The sequence below is a fragment of the Perissodus microlepis genome, chromosome 3, assembly GCF_051167445.1.
Source record: "Perissodus microlepis isolate ML-2025 ecotype Zambia chromosome 3, ASM5116744v1, whole genome shotgun sequence".
Taxonomy (NCBI): domain Eukaryota; kingdom Metazoa; phylum Chordata; class Actinopteri; order Cichliformes; family Cichlidae; genus Perissodus; species Perissodus microlepis.
Window position 1 is genome coordinate 16,958,360 of NC_140463.1, and position 21,695 is coordinate 16,980,054.

General features: G+C 38.9%; 1 protein-coding gene and 1 long non-coding RNA gene across 2 annotated transcripts in view; both read right to left on the reverse strand.

The window, feature by feature from the left end:
* Positions 1-19,973, reverse strand: part of LOC146390220 (uncharacterized) — a 31,105-nt gene extending 11,132 nt beyond the window's left edge. The window contains exons 1-2 of the mRNA XM_084923270.1: positions 19,764-19,973; positions 19,488-19,629 (exon numbers count right to left, since the gene is read on the reverse strand). Coding sequence (XP_084779396.1) covers positions 19,488-19,548 — 61 coding nt within the window. The 5' untranslated portion in view covers positions 19,549-19,629; positions 19,764-19,973. The remainder of the gene's footprint in view (positions 1-19,487; positions 19,630-19,763) is intronic.
* Positions 915-2,206, reverse strand: LOC146390221 (uncharacterized). Its single transcript, XR_014799808.1, has 3 exons — positions 2,100-2,206; positions 1,350-1,703; positions 915-999 (listed from the first exon to the last, which is right to left on the reverse strand). It is a non-coding gene; the product is annotated as an uncharacterized LOC146390221 (long non-coding RNA).
* Positions 19,974-21,695: the final 1,722 nt, after the last annotated feature.

Genomic DNA, 21,695 nt, shown 5'->3' on the forward strand with positions numbered 1-21,695 from the left:
TCTCAGCTGCAGGGGAAGGGCAGTGGGTTCAGGGGACCATGCCTAACCACGCCTTCCCTAATTCAGAAGCCTCTGAGGCCTGAAGAATCAGTGTGGGACCAGAGCTGAATGAAAGCCGATCAAAGACTTCAGCTCCAGACATTGTAAATAAAGTGAAATGTACAAACATGTTACAAGCCTCAAACTAGAAACTTCAAAACGGGTTTATCATCATGTTGTTGTGAAGAGTTTCTATTCACAGTCTGAGATCTGCAGCTTCCAGCTGTTGTTGTCAGTCCTGAGACTGGAGGCTAGGGTCCACCTACTGAAACCTTCATCAAGAACTCAGTGGTTGTGTGTGAGGAAGTCATCCTCTGTTTAAAATTGAAAGATAATTCAAAGATTGACTGAGTTATGCTAAATAAAATATAAGAAACTTTGAAATATGACTGAGAACAAACATACTGACAGAAACTGATATTTTATATTTACAGCACATAAAGAAAAATATTTTTTGTCTCTGACAGACTTACTCGTTTTAGACATTGCAGAAGAAGCCCACATCCACACAGGATCAGCAAGCCGCAGATAAATGAGACAATAATTACTCCCCACCCTGAAAAAAATTAATTCAACAGTTTCAACAACATTAAAAACATAATTCAGCGTTAATGATGAAAGCATTTTAAAGACAAGAAGTGGAATTAGAGAATAATCAGTTTTATTCTGAAAGGTCAAAACGAGACCTTATTTACACATTTGTGATAATCAGAAGGTCAGGATGTGTTTATGCATGATTTTAGTCTGTTTGGAGTATTTTTAAAGATGATTTTGGCAAAGATCACCTGTCTTATCTGTGCTGTACAGAGTGAATAAATGAGCTTCATATTTGTGTGATCTTTAAAGAATTAATTTGTTTGTTTGTTTTATTTTTACCTTTGACTGTGGTTTCTTTAGTCATGTATGGTGGTTGGATGCTTCCAGGTTGCTGAGTTGTTTCTGTTTTCTCAGACTTTGATTCTGAAATCAAAGAAAAATAAAAAATATTTCATATACAGTTGAAACTTTATGTAATATTTTGGCAGTGAATCAAGTTACTCTGATGCCATATATGATCCTCACAGAAAATTCAGATGTTTTTAGCATCCTGTTTTGGGACCCCATGTTGTCCACTCCATTAATCAAACAGGATATTTATAAAGCAACTGTTTATATGAAGGTGGAAACTTTGTAAAGAAACCAAAACTTTTTGTTTGTCTCTTCTAAAAACTAAATGTTAGATTTACAAAGGATCCTTATATGTTTGGATCCAGCCTTGATCTAGTTTAACAGCTGACAGTGATCACATGTGTATAAATGAATTGTCTTACCAGAGACGGTGACTCTGCAGCTGTTGTAGCCGCGGCCATAACCTGTGTCCACCTCACACAGGTACAGACCCGAGTCCTCAGTCCTGAGTCTGGAGAGCTGGAGTCTGATTCGTCCTTCTCTGAGGGCGTCTTTGTCACTCTGGACTCGTCCTGAAAACTCTTCATCCTCTGAGAACTCGACACCATCAAGCAGATAATACAGAGTTGAGGGTTTTTGATCAGTTATCAGGCTACAGCGGATCTTCAGTGCTGAGATGGACGTGTCTGGTTTGGTGGTGAACGTCCACTCCAGTGTGATGTTGTGGTTCTCCTCTGCCTAATAGGAGCTCTGTGTCACATCCACTACAAATGATCCTGTTGAGGAGACAGAGAGGAGCAGACACACTCACAACTTTATACAACATCAGACAGTAAAACACAGGAATAAATTAAATGTCATTTCTGTTATAAATCTAAAGAACTTCAAGGCCCCCACCACAGCCTGTCATATTTGTCCATTTATTCAGAACGCCATAATCTGCTCCTTGTTGTTTTGGCTACTGCTAAAGATGCTTTACGTTTCCAACATTTTGTTTCCAACAATCATGATGCCTAGAATCACATTTATTTTTTTTAACAATCGTTCCTTATTTGTTTACAGAAAGCAAAAAACAAACCGTACAAATTTAATAAATAATCATAAGTCATATACCCTGATCTGTGTCTGCTCTTAGCATAGATGAGTTTAAATGCTCAGCAGTTTTTGCTCACCTCTGCAGAGGACGAGTGTTAGAAGCAGCACAGCAGCAGAGAAGGCCGAGGGTCTGTGTGTGAAGATCACACTGATCTCCTGAAGAGCCATCACTCATTACTCTGAAAATCAACAAGCAAAACAAGCTTCCTGTTACTCTCTGCATCTCACAGCAAGCAGCCCAGCAGACTAATATAACATCATGTGTTTTATTCTAAATGTTAATGTTTCTGATCCTTTAACAACATTAAAGAAATCTTACCTCAAAGAAATATTTTAGTGACCACTGCAAATGAGTGCTGCCTTCTGAAAACTTTCAATTACAAGGAAAAGAGAACATTTATTTGAGGATTTTAAGTTCAGAGCTTCTCTGTGATGCGTTTAACATCTGTCTACTCTGAACAACATCTCCAGACTGCAGATCCTGTACTGTTGATCAATGAGTTCCTCCACTCTGTAACAATAACAGGAAAACAGGTTCAGTCCCAGTGAAGTCACATTCAAGAAGCTGTTTCAGTGTTTAGCTGTTAAGCGATTTCAAAATAGTTTATATGTAAAGAGACCTTTAGATCATCACTGATTACATAACAGAGGGTAATGATTTTAAATGTATTCTGGTCAGGCTTGTACTGAGACAAAAAAAATCAGCCTGGAAGTTTTTGTCCAGGCAGATCACCATCAAAAAAAAAAAAAAAAAAAGAATAAATAACTAATATATATTAATATATCTAGCTTTCAATGAGACGTGACATCATTCTCACTATAATCCATTTCTAACATACTGTAAAAAGAAAAGCTATGAAGCACATCCATTATTTGTAAGAAACTTTTTTTTTTTAATTTGCATGACAAATGGATTTTTTCAGTTTCTTTTTTATTCCTGTGACACAAAAAGTCCCCACACCCACAGATACTGTGAGATAGTGTATGTTTGTTTACAGTGTTTCTTGGCGCTTTTAGTCTGCTGACATGTCAGTTATTTAACATATTTTATTGCATTTATTTATTTTCAACTCCACCGTTTTTTTCTTTTTTCACTTATATCTGTGTTGCATACACATTCAATTCAGTTCAATTGAATTTAATTCAATTCAATTCAATTCAAAACAATAGAATTCATTTTATTTATATAGCGGCAAATCACAACAACAGTCGCCTCAAGACGCTTTATATTGTAAGGTAGACCCAACTGTCGCGGCCTTATACGTTCCAAACACCAAAAAAGTCCAAGAAAAGGCCGTGGGTGGCAACGGGAGGTTTGTTTTAGAACGCACTTCTGACTCCATTGTTTAAAAATCATATGCCGTTTATTTTGTGGAAAATTATAAACAGAAATCAGCCAAATAACTTCTTAAAACTTAAAATTAAACGAAAGTTAACTTAATTTGCTTTAACAACTTCAAAAGTGGTCAAAAAAATCATTTTCTAACCCTCCCGTCTTCCCATCTGACATTTGGCAAACAAAAAACCTCTTTACCACACCCATCCAGGGTGCTCTTAATCTCTTGATTAATGGGAGGGTCCATAAGCTAATAAACCAATCACTTTCCAAAAGCTTCTCCAATAAAATTACTTACAAATTTACATAACAAAACTAGGTCAGTATATTCTTACACCTTTAAAGAAAAAACAAAAAGGAATACAAATTGCATTTTATAAACATTCAACAAAAATGGCCACAACATTCCAGCCCCTAATTCCTGTGTAACATGAATTATATCTGTTATAACATTATATTATATCATCACAAAATGCAATACCAATAATTTTCTTCAGTAGTCCATATAGGTCTTCTTAAAAACCAAACAAAAGGAAAGGTCAATGTTCTATGATTTCAAGTCTGTTGTTCATGTGTTTGCTTTGTGTGTATTCAAAAAAGGTGTATGTTGCATAATGGAGTGTAGAGCAAAGTGAGTGTCAGTGTAAATGTAGAGCCAGAGGTTCCAGAACTTGGCTCAGTTGGAGGCAAACATTCATTGTTTCCTCTAGATGGCCTCCACCAGGAGACATATTTTGTTGATTGGCCTCTCCCGCTCATTTGTTCGTGTCTTAACTCTAACACGGCGAACTACTCCGTGTGCATCGGCCATGGTTTCAGTGATGTGGCCAATGGGCCAAGAATTTCTTGGTGCAGCTCCATCAACAACAAGCACAACATCACCAATGCAAAAGTTCCTACGAATCTTGTTCCATTTCTGTCGTTCCTGCAACATAGGAAGGTATTCTTTCACCCACCTTTTCCAGAATAGATCCACAATATACTGGGCTTGTTTCCATTGTCTTCGCAGATACAGATCCTCTTTTTTTAAATAAACCTGGTGGCAGCACAGGTTTGCCTTTTAACTGGAGCAAGTGATTTGGAGTAAGAGCTTCTACATCATTGGGATCGTCATAAGAAGGTGTGATTGGGCGGTCATTCAGTATAGCCTCCACTTCACAAAAAACTGTATGCAAGGTTTCATCATCTAGTACTTGCTGGTTTGTGATAGAGTATAATATTCTCTTTATTTCTTGCACCAAGCGCTCCCACACTCCACCATGATGGGCCCCATAGGGCGGGTTAAAGGTCCACTTTATGCCATCCTGTGCTAAACCTTTTTGGATTTTACTTTGGTTTAGCTCTAACATAGCTTGTTTTAACTCACGATTTGAGCTGACAAAGTTGGTTCCATTGTCTGACCGGATTTCTTTGACCTGTCCTCTGCGGCAGATGAGTCTCCTGATGGCATTAATGCAGGAGCCTGTATCAAGAGAATGTGCCACCTCAAGGTGGACTGCACGACAGGTTAGGCATGTGAAGAGAACTCCATACCTCTTAACAAGACTCCTGCCTCTCTTTACTTCTATTGGTCCAAAATAATCAACACCAACATAAGTAAATGGTGGAAGATCAGCTGAGATTCTGTCAATAGGAAGATCAGACATTTTCTGCTCACCTGGCTTTTGCCGTTGTCTTTGACACTATACAATCTCTGATTATTTTTCTAGCTGCTGAATTAGCATGAGGGATCCAGTATTGACGGCGAAGGGTTGAAAGCATGTGATTTCTTCCTCTGTGACCAATCTTTTTGTGAATATGCTGAAGAATAAGCTTTGAAACATGGCTTTCTTTTGGCAAAATTGCAGGATGTTTTGTTTCCTCAGGTAAATCCGCTTTGCTCAGTCTTCCACCCACTCTCAAGACACCATTAGCAAGTACAGGATCAAGCTTATACAGATGACTTGACTTCCTTACAGTGCCAGAGTTTAGGGCAGTCATTTCATCAGCAAAATGTTTTCTCTGCACAAAGCTCACTATAGCTTCCTCAGCCTTGGACAAATCCTCAGTTTTGAGCAGAGTGTTCCATTTATCATCTTGCTTAACACATATTTGACTTCCACAGTGCGTGTCCAGCAACTTCTGTCTTTTCCTTGTTTGCAGTTTAAGTCTTTCTTTTACTTTCAGGATCCATGCCACATACCTTTTTAATTTTGTCCAGCTGGAGAAGTACAACAGCAGCTTAGTAGTGGGACACACATCTTCTTTCAGCACAGCTGCACACATCAGGCCCTCCCTTTTATTTCTGGGTCAGCTTCCAAATGGAAAGATACACAATTCATGCCTACAGGCCAGTGAACAACAGGTTTACTGAGAAATTCTGGACCACTGATCCAGGTGGAAGATTTCAGGAAACAGCCAACTGTCATTCCTCGAGAGGCTGCATCAGCTGGATTCAGCTTTGAACTGATGTACCTCCACTGCTCAACTTTTGTCAAAGCATGAATGATGGAAACTCTATTAGCTACATACGTTTTGAACCGTGTGGTTGTGTTTGCAATGTACTGTAGCACAGTTGTGCTGTCAGACCAAAAGACTGACTCACTCATATTAAGATTAAGTTCAACTGATAGCATTTTGTCCAAGCGCACAGCTAAAACTGCAGCAGCCAGCTCAAGACGTGGGATGGTGACTTGTTTTAACGGCGCCACCCTTGCTTTACCAATAATAAAGGAAACACACTTCCTGCTTGCTATTAGACAGCCTAAGATATGATACAGCACCATACCCAGTTTCACTGGCATCACAAAAGTGATGCAGCTGTGCACTTTTTATCTCCCCAAATCCTTTGGGTGTGACACATTTACTAATACTAAACTTGTTAAGAAGAACTAAATCCTCAACCCATTTTTGCCATGTTTGTGCCATTTCTGCTGGTATTGTCTCGTCCCAGCCAAACCTCAGTTTACATAGATGTTGCAGAATTTGTTTTGCAGGCAGAATGACTGGAGCTAAGAAACCCAAAGGGTCGTAAATGGAGCTGACATTGGACAGAATACCACGTCTTGTAAGTGGTTTGTTCTTGTTCACAATACTGAATGTGAAAACATCATGTTCAATATCCCATTGCACACCGAGAGCTCTTTCTGTGGGTAGCTGATCCCGACTAGCATCTTTACACCTGTGGCTCTATTTTCCTCCGGGATCTGACAGAGGACAGAGCGATCACTACATACCCACTTATTGAGCTTAAATCCCCCCTTGGCACACACCTCAGTAAGCTGCTGAAGAAGTGAGATGGCCTGCTCAACAGACTGAGTAGATTTAAGACAGTCATCTACATAAAAACTATGCCTGATTGTATGTATAACCTCCTCTGGGTACAGATGTTGGTTGTCATCAGCAGTCTTTAGTAGTGCATAGGTGGCACAGCTGGGGGAGGATACTGCACCAAAAATGTGGACTAGCATTCTATGTTCCACCAGCTGTTTTGTGATGTCACCATCGGGCCACCAGAGAAAACGTAAAAAGTTTACGTGTTCCTCAGCTACTCTGACCTGATGAAACATCCCTTTAATGTCTGTCATAAGCGCTATTGGACCCTGCCGAAAGCGAATCAGCACACCTAATAAAGTGCTAGTCAGATCTGGGCCTTGTAATAGCTCTTTGTTCAGTGATGTTCCAGAAAATGTTGAAGCACAATCATACACAACACGCAGTGTTTTCTTGCGGGGGTGGTAGACCCCATGATGAGGTATATACCACACCTTTCCTTCCTCATTCTTCAAGTGTTCTTGTGGTATGATTTCTGAAAGTCCCTCCATACTAACATTGTGCATGAATTCTTTGTATTCTTCAAAGAATAACTGATCCTTCTGAAACCGTTTTAGCAGATATTGCACCCTCTGCTGAGCCACCTGCTTGTTGTTTGGCATTCTTACTTCAGGTTTACGAAAGGGTAATTTCAAGTAACAATGGCCATCTTTAAGTACAGCTGACTCTGACATTATGTTCATGAACTGTTTATCTTCTACAGACATTTCTGCACGCTCATTACACTGGTTCTCCACAAAATCTTGATTATACTGCTTAACCAGCATTTCCTCTAAACTACTTATAGAAATGCGGTTTACCTGGACAAAACTAGCATCATCCTCATCCTTTTCACTACCCTGATTGAGTGGCCCATTGACAACCCAACCAAGACGAGTTAGCACAGCATAGGGTCCATTACCCTCACTGTTAACGATTCTCCAAGGTTCCAGCGCTTTGGGAGAATTTACACCAATAAGCAGCCCAATGCCAGCATTTATCGGTGTCAACTCAACATCCTTTAAGTAAGGCCATTTTCTTAAGTTTTCTTCTTTAGGGATATTTTCTTTAGTGACAGGAATAAACTTTTGAGTGTACACATCAGGCAACCTCAAATACTCATTCTGTTTCAAAGCAGCTACTTCCATACCAAAAAGTTTATAGCTACTTACTGGCCTTTCCTGACCCATAGTCTTTAACATGATTTCCACTTTCTTTCCAGATGCATTTAACTGCATCATCAACGCCTCAGTGCAAAAAGTTGCAGAACTGCCGGGATCAAGAAAGGCGTACGTCTCCACAACCTTCGTCCCATTTTCCAACTTCACTTTTACTGGAACAACTGACAAGGCGCATTCATTAGACCCGGCCCCAGTATGGCTACCAAAGTTCAAAGAAACAAGAGCATTTGAGACTGATGATTCTATACATTCAGCTTTAGCTGCTTGCCACTGCCGTTCTTTTGAGTCTATGTGGAGAACAGTAGGGTGATTTTTGTTACAGGTGTGGCACGTCAAACGATGTGGACAAGCTTTACTCATGTGGCCTCTCTGTAAGCAACCAAAGCATAAACCTTTACTCTTAAGGAATGTCACCTTTTCTTTGTTGGCTTTTAGTTTGATTGAGTCACATACGTCCAAAAAATGAGTTTGGTCACAAAACAAGCACCGAGTTTGATCTAACCCTTTATCTTCATGGCTTATCTGAATCCGTTCCGGTTTGTGTTTGTCATTGTTCTGTTCTGAAACTACAGCAACAGAAGTAGCAAAGCTACTGCTTTTAGTTTTAAGCGGTGTTTTTGATGGTTTTGAAGCTCTCTTTTCTTTTGTGTTTTGACTCTCTCCAAAAACAGGATCTAATGCAGCTCTTGTTTGCTTTTCAAGAAAATCAAGAAGATCTTTAAATCCTGCTCTGCGATTGCACTTTTCTGTTATATCAACGATTATTAGTCGCCATTTATCACGAAGTCTAAAAGGCAACTTTGAAACAAGAATCCTCATATTGGTTGAATTTTTCAGCTCATCAAGAAACCCAGCTTCATCCATTGTGTTGAAGCAGCTTCTTAGAAAAAATGTGTAAGCTCGTAATGCTGAAGCATCATCAGACTTTAAAACTGACCAGTTAAGAGCCTTGTCTATAAATGCAGATGTTATCTTTGCTCTGTTACCAAAGTTCCACTCAAGCTGCTTTTTTGCCTCAACATAAGCTGTCTGTGGACTCATGTGCATGCAACTTCTCACTAAAATTCTGGGCTGTCCTGTAGTAAACTGTTCTAAATAATAAAGCCTATCCTGCATGTTATCAGTTTTAGTTTCTATTCCTTGCTCAAAAGCCTTAAGAAAGGATCTAAAACGCAAAGGATCACCACCAAAAACAGGAATTTCTATAGCTGGAAGCAGTGACAACCTCTGTTGTTTTACAAGCACCTGAGTAATCTCATTTTGCTTTCTCATAATCTCTGTTAGGGCACTGCTGTGAACACCAACCTGAGAAGAGATTGGCCTTGGGCTTTCCCCTTCTGGTTTAACCTTAGCAGGTGCATGTGTCTCTAGGGGCATTGGCAAAGGAGAATGAACTAAAGGGGCTTTCTTTGTTCTTGGAGCCTTTTGAGCTGTAGCAGCAGGTATGAACTCAGTAGATGTTCCAGAAGGAGCTGTAATCCTCCTTCTGGGTTCCTTCGGGTTTTTGAAAACAAGTCAACCAAATGGATGAATCAAACGGCGATTTACATTTCTCATGATGTCTTGGGCATTTACCGAATATATCTGTACATGATGTTCATCGATTTGTCAATATTTTTTGTCCTGCGCCTCAGAGCAAAAGAGAGAAAGGATTCAAATTTTACATTTCTCAGTATTTGTATAATCTTGAAGGTAAGTCACAACATACCCTTCATGAATACTAATATATAGAGACACTTACCAGCAATCATTTATTATTATTTTTTTTTTATATCCTGTGGCTTTTTATTCACGGTTTGTTGATATGCTGTGTAGGTGTGTACTTGAAATTTCTAGCTGATATCGACTTTACGGGGGAAACATCTGGCTTTGACTATTGTTCACCTGTAGTTTGAATTCTGGACATTTGCCTGTTTAAATCATAAGAACTGTCACTATACAGAGATGTGCTTCTGAATGTGGACGATGTGTCTTCTGATTTTGTGATGCAGATCTGCTTCTGTTGAGTGATGTAAACAACCAATCGATCTACACTCTTCAAATATCAAAATCGATCATTTGATTTTTTTTTTATGACACAGCAATGGTGACTGTTCCCACCTTCTGCTCTTTGTAACTTTTTTTTTTTTTTTTGTTTTTTTTTTGTGTCCCGTTTGGATCTTTAGCCATCAGAATTGTTGTCTTAAGGCCAAGAAAGACGCCAAGCGGATTTATTTTACCAAGTGGATCATCATGGCCTTGCCATATTGGTCCATTTGATTGACCTTTATTATAATTATGTATTTATTTTATTTTCGGTTCCTACAAACGGGACAGACGTGACTGGGGGATAGGACAGGGAGAAAGAATGAAAGAAAGAGAGGGAGAGAAAGAAAACCAAAGGGGAGAAGAGACGGTGAGAAGGGGGGGAAGAAAGGAAAAAACAAACAAACAAACAAACAAAACGCCTGGATCACCTGTATGGAGAAAAAAAACAGAAGAGAAAGCAAACAACAAAGAGCAACATAATAAAAACAGCACCATCACAATAAACTAGCTAGCAGTAGATAACAGTAGATACTAAATAATAAACGATATTGTGCAGCGCGCAAGATAGACAGCGCACAATGTGCTTTGAGGCAGCAGCCAAGAAAGGTGTAGTCCTGCTCTTTGTAACTTAATGCGATCTTTCTGTTTTTGTATTTTGGACATGATTTTGGAGTCCACCTTTGCAGTAGCGATTGACCGCAAAATAAAGCTACCGGAAATGTAAAACTCTACATTTGGTCTTAAAACAGGAAGTTAGCATTTTCTCGTGCACAGGGTTTATTAACACATAGTGAGTGAGAAAGGTGACTGAAGAAGAAATACTCAGTGCATGATGGGAATCCCCCAGCAACCCACGTCTATTGCAGCATAACTAAGGGGCGATTCAGGGTCACCTGATCCAGCCCTAACTATATGCTTTAGCAAAAAGGAAATTTTTAAGCCTAATCTTAAAAGTAGAGATAGTGTCTGTCTCCTGAATCCAAACTGGAAGCTGGAACAATAACCATGAGACACCAACACAACATTACTGGAATAAGTGATATAACATTGAGCATAAATGTCAGCATGAACCACAAGTCTTTGGCATAGTGCTCCCTCCCCTTGAGCCAAAATTATATTTTCTTTTGAACGTAGAAAAAGCGAGCTCTCTAGCTTTGATTGACAGAGAGCAGAACAAACCAGATGACTCAATGATGAATTTAACCAAACACCTCCAAACTTTAAGGATTATGTCTGAGGACCAAACTGACTCTGCCCCCAAACAGCTGAAAAGTCGTGTTAACTGATGATTGTCACAGTTCAACACAGACAGGTGAATGCTCAATTTAATCTTAGAATACGTTTTGTAACTTTAGTAAACATGCTTCATCTTTAGTCCTTTCAGACAGCTGGGCTCCTGAGTTTGTGCTAAAGAGTCATTTTCAAAGGAGAAACCGAAACAATCCATGTGATTTGACTCCACCCACTCTGTAAACAGCAGTAGTCTGTGTCTATGTAGCTGTCATAACAGAAAGAAACATGCCGCTGCAGTCAGCTCTGTGTTTTATCTTTATTTGGCAAATACATTAAAGAAAAGTGTTTAATGGTGGCCCATGAAACACTCACTGCACACAGGACAGGGACTATCAAAATAAAACAGGAAACACACGACAATCACAGACTTGACACTGAACAGAGGGAACACAGGACGGGAGTAACAAACTGCGTCATGAGACATGACTTACCCAAGAACTAGAAATCACAAAACAATAAAGAACCTGTCAGTATGTGCTGACATGTGTATGTGCTCACAGTTTGACTTCATTCAGAATTCATTCAGTAACATGTAGAAAAAAATCCCAGTTTTTCATCACAAATTTTAATGTTCTGTTATAAGGTTCTTGTTTGTTTGTCACCTGACTGAAAAAAAAAACAAAAAACAAAAACAAAACAACAAAAAACAAAAACAATACAGAAAAAGCAAACAAATAAAAAGAAGACTTACCACAGATAAAGACCCCAGACTCTGACACAGTGGTCCAAATGTCGCTGTCAAAGTTAAATGAGGTGCTGGGGCCGAGCAGGAAACAAAAACTGAGACAATGATTAACAAGTCACCAGACACTCCAGTCAGATCAGAGTCTGATGTTTATTGCTGCACATTCATTGGTCTATTTATCAGATAAACCCTGAGCATGACGAACGCAGACACAGCTGACCTTGATTGCATATTGATTCAGATCAGTACAGATCATGTGTAAATCAAAGAGGAGCTGAAAATGTTTTTGGTAGCATTTGCATTTCATTCTGTCCGTAAACACAACAGCTCTAAAGGTAAAGCAATAACCAGGCAGGCCAAACCAAGTAATGGAGGCCGCCGTCACTTAAGCAAAACCACTGCTCAGTTGAGTTACTCACAACAAGCTACGCATGGTGGGGCTGGTCACACACACACAGCAGGCCTTTTCCACACCTAGACCAGAAGCACACACTGACCAGCACAGTGGAAATCCACCAGAAGCCTCCCCCACACCCACACTGCTCTCCTCCAGCTTATATTGCCTCTGGAGGGTAATTGGTGATAAACGAGGGCAGATGAGCGCACTGTGTAATGTCAACATTGTCAAATATAGAGATTTAAATATCATATCACAACTGTCCTCTGATCTCTTCCTAAATTCAACAGATAAACCTGAAAGTCAAAATAATGGTATACAGAGCCGTTTATTTAAAACTATATCATTGCTGGTACTGACAGCATGTAGGGAACGATGTATGGGGATTGTACATATCAGGTTACTTTGGAACTCTGATGTCTTCGTCTTTATCAAACTTTCATAAAATGTATTTCATTTCATTCGTAAGATTAGTTTTAAAACACTTTAAAAGCGAGTGTGTGACATCATTGCATCCATCTTTTTTTTTATATAGTCTTTTATACAGGCCTGAAACACCTTCACCCACAGTAAGAACTCCCACTCTGACTGCAGCAGTCACACAGAGACATGTTTGTATGCTGGAAGCAGAGACTCACACTCATGTGTGGAACAAGTCAGTGTCAGTGTGTTTAATGTTTTGACACAGAAATTAAACAGTGACCTCTCGTGGCTTGTTCTGGTATTGCACCGAAAGGACACAGCACAGCTGGAGCTCTGTGTGTTCAGCCTTTGAAGTCTTCAGGTGAACCAGCGTGTAGCTCCAGGAGTTTCTGACCTCAAAAGACAAACATTAGAGGTCTTTGTGATCAGATCAGGATCTGTGTGTCCTTCCTTTCATTCCTGACTCTGACATCAGCTCACAGCTTCAAATGAGTGACTGGTGTTAAGATTAAAGCTGAAATCCAAACTTCCCAGTTCTTTGTATTTGTGCGCATGCTTTTCAGATAAGGATGATTCTGATAAAAGAGCTGCTTTTTTTTTTTTCACATTTGAACCTGTTATAATGTGATTCTGTGCAGTAAGTGCAGTCACAGGGCTCTGGCTGGACTCCCTGTAATGTTTCTCAGTCCTTTAACTATTTTAAATAACAGCTGCCACCAGTGGACTCAGACGTGTGATTCAGAAATATACAGGGACTCTATGTGAATGTGCTCTAACAAAGGCCTGACCAAAATGCTTCAGAAAAAAAGTCAAATATCTTCATCAGAAATAAAAATCTATGAATTTTAATCCTTCTTTCAGAACTCAGCTAAGAATCATGAAGATTTAATCTTGTTTCAGTGTCAGAGTCACTCTGAGCTGTCGTCACTTTCAGTGACCCTCTGTGAAGGAGTACTGCTAATAGTGAATTAAATTTAGCAAAAATCTAAATGAACTTTTGTGTAACAGCTACAATGAGTACATACCCCATTAGGAAAGTATGAATAAGGGACTAACAGAGTATTTAGATGCACATTTGTATTTGTAATGATTAAGATATGAACTCATTGTTTGTGAGTGTGTTAACAGAGCTTTGATTTCACAGTGTAATTCAGGCAGTTATTAGTTGTTAGTTAAGTATTTTGTGTGAGCTCGTTTAGAGTGAGGACTATTTTTGCCTTTTAAAGCATTTATAAATGAAAATGAAAGTACATCAAGACTCAAACAAGTCTCAGCTTCACAACAGAAAAATCACAAACAGATACAGAACGTACAAATATTTATTTCCAGATTCAAAAATAATTGTTTATGCATCACTTACTTTATAAATGATGCTATGAGATAATTATATATGAGATTTTTAATGAAGAATTATCATTTATATCTGTATTTATACATGGCATGCTAAAGAGGGGTAAAACTTTACAAATGGTGAATTAAGCACTTAATAATACCTTATTAATGCTAAATAGTCTGACATTATTATAATGTTACTGTATTCGTTCCTTCATCCTGCGGGAGCTGCCTTCATACTCTCTCCACATGAGGTCGACCATTGTCATCGTAGGGTCTGACAGCAGCTCCAATGACTTCCTCCGTGGCTGCCACTTTGACTATGGCAGTCAGGTGGTATTAAAGAGACTGTAGAGGTCTGTGTGTCCCTCCATGGACTGCCTGTAACATCATTCATGCTGAACGATTTTACAGACAGCACTGTGTTCTCCATGTGAGAAGCACAGGGCTTGTTGACCTGGCAGTTCTGGTATTCTGTGGCAAATGTCAGTCAGGCTCCACAGTGCTGGGCAGTGAGCACAGTGCCCACTAGAAACAGTCAGAAAAGATGACAAGGGAAAACTGTGAGTCGCCTCCACCTGTAAAACCATTGTTGTCCCTCTGCTGCTCCTGTTGCTCATTTCATCAACCTGCTCCGCTACTTCAGGGACCACATCAATATCCCAGACATTTCAATGACTTGATGCTACACTCTGATCAAAAAGTGTTACTTTACATTTTGACAATAACCTAACCTGAATTTTTTTAAAAAAAATGTGCATATTTACCTGAAACACACTCGCTTTTCACATCTGATGAAAACAAAAACTTCATCAAACGGATGCTGAATGGTACGTTGCTGCTTGCAGGCTCATTGGATAGGAGCGTTTTGTGAGTGGCTCAGAAGCCTGCGACAGATTTGGAGGTCAGAGGACAAAGTAGCTCAAGATTTGTGTTTCTCTGTTTCTAATTTCTTGGATTCATATCTCTACTCTAGAAACATTTTAGTGTGGGCCAGTGTACATGTGCTCAAGCAAAAAGATGAGAGAAGCTTCAGCATTCGAAAATCCCTTTTATGCAGCTTTTATGTGATGTCCAGTTTCTGCTGCACCACCCACAGGAAGTGTTTCATCCATCAGTGAAGCACCTTGAGGTGACTGTTGTTGTGATTTGGTGCTATATAGATACAATTGAATTGAATTGAATTGATATCAAAGTTTGTCTCCTTCAGTCTCAGAGAAACATAAAGGAAACTTTTAGAATATATATTTAAACATTGTAGTACAAAATAAATACTTTCACCAGTAAAACATCATTTTCCAAAACACTTTTGAAGCACAACTGAAACTCAAGTGTTTAGTTATCGACTCTGTGCACATGTGCAATGTTCATGCACTGACCCTGGATCAGTATTTAGTCAAACGTGTTGAGTTTGATGAGCAGCTCACAGCTGGAGCTCTGTGTGTTCAGTCTGAAGGTTTCAGGTAAACCAGCCTGTAGCTCCAGGCCGGCTGCACAAACATCAGAGCTCCGTCTGTTCACATCAGGCTGCTCTCGTCCTTCCTTCTACTCCCACATTTATACTGTGAGCAGCTCTGACTGACAACATGCTGTCACACTGAAAACTTCACATCTGCTTCTTCCTCCTCAACAATTCATCTTTACAGTCTGATCTGCAGCTTCAAGGACCTCTCTGCTCCTGACTCTGTGCTGCTTTCATTCACATTCAGACCTTCTTCCTGCAGTCATCACAGAGTGGCAGTAGGGGGCGCCAAATGTGACTGCAGGTGTTAGTTGATGAAGTGCTGATTTGTTTGCGCTGGAACAGTTTGTCAAATCTGCTTGTTAACGTCATGTTGATACAATTTATTTTTACAGACTAACATTTAGTTACATTTTGGATCATCAGTTGTCACTAGTGGTGATTCTGACATCTGAAAGGTGGTAAATGTGAGTGTAGACAGACAGGATGACAGCTTTTAGTAATATTTTGGAGTATTTCATCACATTGTGCCGTAGTTATAAAATTATAAAGCTGACATATTGATGAAACTGCACATCTTCTCTTAGCAGCACCCAGCAGTTTGTTTTCTAACCCTTTCTTATTTCCTGAGTTCAGTCTCTTAGAAAACAGAGATCGTATGATAGAGTTTACTAACAGATACAATAAAAATGCTGATTCTTTAAACGACACCACTTTTCCATGTTGAATCATTTAACCCACATCTTTCATACTGAGTTGTTGTCACAGCTGTGTGCACTACAGAGTTACAGGACACAAGAGGTAGAGCTGACCAATGAAAGACAAACTTATAGAGCTGCTCAGAAATAAACATATGAACACATCCAAGTGATGATAAATTCAGGCAACATCTAAAAATAAAAGAGAGAGAGAACAACAGAGATTTACAGGAGTATTTCTACACTGGACACTGATCGAGGGTTAGACACAGGAAATGGATTAGTTGCAGGTGAGAGCAGCTCTATCCTGGGAAAAACTTTGTTTTTTTTGACACTTCATCCCTCATCCCCAACCTTTTTATTTATAGTATTTTTATACCCATCCTATCACTGCAAACCATCAACAAAATGTTGGTTGTTTGCTTTTGCTAAACATTTTCTCTGTTATTTTTGTTTGTTCCCTCTGTTGGTTCTTGGCACCAACTTACTGAACATCTTGTTGCCTTGTTCAGTAAGCAGCAGTGTGGGACAGATCAGAATGAGAGTTGGTTGGAGCTACAGGGCCACACAGGAGCTGATCCGAGACCTCAGGTCCAAACACTGTAAATAAAGTGAACTCCAGCGTTACGCAGTGGTGGTGTCTAAGCTTTCTGATCACAGTCTGAGATCTTCCAGGTGTTGTCATGAAACTGCTGAATCCTTCTTCATCCTGAACTCACTGGTTATTTGTGAGAAAATTTTCCTCTGTTAAAAATTGAAAGACAATTCAAAGATTCACTGAGTTATACTGAATATAATGTAATAATGTAAATGTAAATATCACTGAGAACAATAATGCAGACAGAAACTGATATTTGAATATTTACAACACTTACAGAAAATTACATTTTCTCTCTGAAAGACTTACTAGTTTTAGATAATTCAGACGAAACACACATCCACCCAGGATCAGCCAGCCACAGATATAGGAAGCAAAAATTATTCCAGACCCAAAAAAAATCAATTCTATGGTTACAACAACATTAAAAACATAATTCAGTGTTAATGATGAAAAAAGCAGATTTTAAAGACAGGAAGTGGAATTAGGTGATAATCAGTTTTATTTTGAAAAGTCAACACAAGACTTTATTTACACATTTGTGATGATCAGAAGCTCAGGATGAGTTTATGGATGATTTTATTCAGTTTGATGTATTTTAAAAGATCACCTGCCTTATCTGTACTGAAAAGTGAATAAATGATTTTAACCCTCTCGGGCTCAAATCAAGTTTTAGTTGCTAATGCACAACCAAGTCCTGCAGTTGTACTTCTGAGTAAAAAACCTCATAAAATATGTATGTGGGGTAATCAGGTTGTTAGTGTTTAACTGTTGCAAATCGGCAACGCCTGCCTCGAGAGGGTTAATATTTAAGTGAGCTTTAAAGACTTCATATATTTGTGTGTTTTATTTTACCTGTGACTGTGGTTTCTTTATTCAGATCTGGTGGTTGGGATTGTCCAGGTTGCCGGTTTGTTTCTTTTTTCTCAGACTTTGATTCTGAAATAAAATAAAATAAAAATATTTCATCTACAGTTGAAATTTGATATAATATTTTGAATCAAGTTGCTCTGATGCCATATATGATCCTCACAGAAAATTCAGATGTTTTAATACAGCATCCTGTTCTGGGACCCAGTAGTGTCGACTCCATTACACAAGCAGGATATTTATAAAGAAACTGTTTATATGAAGATGGAAACCAACCAAAGAAACCAAAACCTTTATCTCTTTTTTTGCCTCTTGTGAAAATTAAATGTTAGATTTACAAATAATCATTTTATGTTTGGACCAAACCTTGATCTTCTTTAACAGCTCACAGTGATCACATGTGTATAAATGAATCATATTTCCAGAGACGGTGACTCTGCAGCTGTTGTAGCCGCGGCCATAACCTGTGTCCACCTCACACAGGTACCGACCCGAGTCCTCATTCCTGAGTCTGGACAGCTGGAGTCTGATTCGTCCTTCTCTGAGGGCGTCTTTGTCACTCTGGACTCGTCCTGAAAACTCTTCATCCTCTGAGAACTCGACACCATCATGAAGATGATACAGAGTTAAGTCATTATTCAGGCTACAGAGGATCTTCAGTGCTGAGATGCACATATCTGGTTTATACAACATCAGAACTCCTTTCACAGTGAGTCAGAGACAACACTGTCAAAAATCACTGCTTTGTTGGTTGATTTGTTCAAAAAGATCAAACACAAATAATCACAAAAAATCAGCAACAACAATCTGATGAAGTTCTGCTGTGACAAACATGGAAACAATAATTTTTCCTCAGCATGAAGGAAATAATGAAACCATCAGAGAGCTGTGCTGCAGGACGCCTTTATTAAGGCCGTGACATTAATAGAGTTCATTATTAGTTACTTATTAAAACAAAATCAACTAAATAAAACAATTATTGTGTCTCATTGTTCTGAGATCAGTTTCTGGTTCAGTTTTTAAACTTAAACTTGAATAAATCCACCTTGTTTCCACAGTCAGTGAAATGAAGGTGATCTCAGTACTGTCCAAGATAACTGTGATGATGATTTTGTTTCCATGACTTTCATCATGAATCTGTTGATCAGACTTATTCAGTATCTCTGCAGTCAGCACAGATAAGCAGCCACAGTTTGATCATCCACCAAAATCTAAAGTCAATTTAAACAGCTCACAGAAAACTTGATTCACTGAGAGGTTTTGAAATCATGAAGAAGAAACTGGATGGTTGTAATTTACATGTGAACACTGAAATGTCACATGTCACATTAGAAGGATTTCAGCCTGTAAACATCCACAGCAAACATCCACTCCCACTGAGATCTGCTACATGATCAATGTGAGAGAAACTAAACACTGATGACATTTTAACTGTGTCAAACTGTGGAGCTCAACATCAACTAATAACACAGATGTTACTTGAAACATTTATCAGCTCAGTTTGGAAACACAGAGACTCTGAAACAGTTTCAGGATTGTGCTGCTGGAGAAACAAAGCAAAACTCTTCACTGTGGACATGAAAATGGAAACTACTGTTTATGGTTTGATCAGGATTTTCACTTCTGCTGCTATGTGCATGCTGAGGGAGTTCACTGTTTCCTCTTACATGCATGATTGCTGAGGGTCTTTAGTTAAAGGAAGTTAAGTGTCTCACGGGAAACTTGCTATGCTTTTTTTAAACTAAAGAAATAAATGGTTTATAAATTACATGTGAGCATTAAAAAAGTCACACTGGAAACATTCAACACATGAAACCGAATCAACACTTAAAACCTACTCATCAGTTAATTATAGTTATTTAACAAATAACCTTTAACAAAACCCAAGCTGAGAATAAAAATCCACAGAGAAACAGAGTGAAACCAGTCCATGATGACTGCTCAGATGATGGACGAGAACGAGCCCACAGTCTGAAGCCTGAAGTCAGTACACGTCTCCTCTTCACAATCAGCCTGCAGACAGTTAATCACTCCATGAAATCTCAACACACTGATGTAAACCTCAAATTTCTAGAAATATTTTTGAAAATAAAATTCAATGTCAGTGTTAAACAGAATTAAGTTGTTCCTAAAAGTGCAGAACTTGCCTGAGAAACATCACGTTTTCAGCTCCTTTTAGCTCCGTTTAAGTGATTCACTGACAGCTGTCATCAGTGACACATCAAACAGCAAAGAAGAAATGTTCACAGTGAATTTAATTAATTTACCAACATGTGATTAAATCTAGTTGATCAGCTGTGATAGTCTATAATCTACACAGCTGCTAATGTGACTGAGAGTGATTCTAAATAAAAGCTGTTTACCTTGAAAGCAGAAGAGCAAGTTTAAGGACACGACACAGATCAGTACAAGAACATAATGACTGTAGGACGGAGCTTTGACTCTGGTACCAACCTGCAGTTTGTTGTTGAACAACTCCACCCACATTACTGCAACTGAGATTTTGGTGGTTTGAATGTGAGACTGAGTGGAGTCTACATTTCTTCAGTCCTGTTTTCTGGTTTCACTTAACCTGACGTCAGTAATGATGATGAGAAGTGGCATTAAGCTGGTCACTGGTGTCAGTGTAGCTGCAAACACATTTACATGAAGGAGGTGTAGCTGGCAGCATCTGACCAATCACAGACAAGAACATTAAAGTTGACAGCAGCGAGACAAAGAACATAAAACTGTAAAACTATAACAATATAAAGAGTTTACAAACACAACACAGACAGAGCAGCAGAGTGAGAGGAAAAGCTCTGCACAGTCAGCAGGTTAGTAGTAAACATGCTGTATGACTGTGTGAGGGTCAGTGAGGCTGGAAAAGAGTTTGTGTTCATCAGGAATGAAAACGTTACAGCCGCACATATTTTGTCTTGTTGATGTAGATGATCGAGGCCGCTGCTTTCTGTGTCATTTGCAGAAACAATTTTAAAGTTAAATGTCATCACTCTTTATCTCTCTGCAGGACCTTCTTGCTTTGATGCACTTACTAACCACTGACATAAAACAAAAGCTTTGGTGGAGGAAACTCCTCAAAGGTGTTTTACTGCTGGTGAAAAATGCTGGACTTTTATGTCCTGTGCAAATTATAATTAAAGATAATATAGATAATAAATAAAGAAAACTGCACAAAAACCTGCCAGTAGCATTTCAGGATGGCTGTCTCTATAATTTGCTGCCACAAATTTCAACATGTTTTTCTTGAATAGAAATTCTTCTGAGCCATGAGAAACTGTGCTCAGCATTTCATTTCACTTGGGTTTCTGAACCTGAACCATTCGGTTAATAATACCACTACTAATGATAAAAGTAATAACGTGGAATGTGGAAGAAGGTCCCATAATCAAAGACACCCAGCCACCTCCACCTAAGGTCCTGACTTCTAAAAAAAAAGAAAAGAAAAAGAAGAAAAAAAAGAAAAGTTATTAATATTTCCAAAACATGAAAACACTCCCTCTGTACTTAAGCCCACTGCAGAAACACCCCCACTCCCCCCACAAAGATTGAAGCAGACCTTTTTCTCCCTTGAGTGTTTTACTTCTAATACAATTTCTCTCCAAATGCCATCATTATATTTGCTGTCAAGAAAAATGGACTTGATTTAATAAAACCATGGTGACATCCAGTGATTGACACACTTTTGTGGCAAACTCCTTCTATAGTATAACCCAGAGAGCGATGAGGATGCTGCCGTAAAGCTAACAGCAGCCCACCCAGGTCCAGACTTCCTGTAATGCACAGTAAGAATGTTAATGTGGCAGCACGAGGTGGTGGAGAGTAATAAGGAAAAGAGCAAAGAACCAATGATGTCACACTCACACGTTAAAATGGCGGTGCGACAATTAGGAGCTCAAAACATTTACAATTCAATGAAAACCTGACAGTGTCACCCTGGGAATTTCAACCACAGAATACTGAGCTGAGACGATGTTAATTATGAAGAAGGCACACAGGTCAGTTATACTTGAGACAGACGTGGTTCAGTGTAAAATAAACATTTTGACAGCTGTTTAAAATACGAAATAAGTGAACCA